The 512-nt window shown below is 71.5% G+C and overlaps 1 protein-coding gene across 1 annotated transcript in view; it reads right to left on the reverse strand.

Annotated features, from left to right (window-relative positions):
* Positions 1–260, reverse strand: part of Eif3a (eukaryotic translation initiation factor 3, subunit A) — a 36051-nt gene extending 35791 nt beyond the window's left edge. The window contains exon 1 of the mRNA XM_005387883.2: positions 77–260. Within this exon, the coding sequence (XP_005387940.1) occupies positions 77–125 (49 nt within the window). The 5' untranslated portion in view covers positions 126–260. The remainder of the gene's footprint in view (positions 1–76) is intronic.
* Positions 261–512: the final 252 nt, after the last annotated feature.

Raw genomic sequence — 512 nt, forward strand, 5'->3', positions numbered from 1 at the left:
CGGCGGGCAGCAGGCCAGGGCCCTCGACCTCGGAGACCTCGGGCGCCCCGGCCCGGCGCGCGCGATCCCGACTCACCGTTGGCGCGTTTGAGGGCATTTTCCGGCCTCTGGAAGTAGGCCGGCATCTTGGCAGCAGGCTCGGTTCACCCGGCGTCAGCTAACTCCCCAATGGCCCGAGCCGGGAGAATGGGCGAAGGGGAACCAGCGCGAGATTCCACGCGCCCGGCCAGCAGTCACCCGCGCCCAGCCGGCCAGAGACGGAAAGGAAAGAGCCACGTGACCCCCGCGCGGCGGCGCCGCCGCCGCCCAAGCCCCGGATGTAAGGGCGGGCCTCCGCGCGAGGTCCGCCCTCCGGGCACGCAGGCGCGCTGGCGTCACGGTCGCCGGCTGACGTGGCGCGGCGACGTCTGGGCGCGCTGGGGGCGGAGCCGGGTTTGGTGGAACCGCGAGGTTCGCGAGAGAAGTTAGGGGTACGGTTCTTAACCTTTCACTCCTCCTGCGATAAACCGAGT

The sequence above is a fragment of the Chinchilla lanigera genome, unplaced genomic scaffold (genome assembly GCF_000276665.1).
Source record: "Chinchilla lanigera isolate Chin_1 unplaced genomic scaffold, ChiLan1.0 scaffold00030, whole genome shotgun sequence".
NCBI classification, from domain to species: Eukaryota; Metazoa; Chordata; class Mammalia; order Rodentia; family Chinchillidae; genus Chinchilla; species Chinchilla lanigera.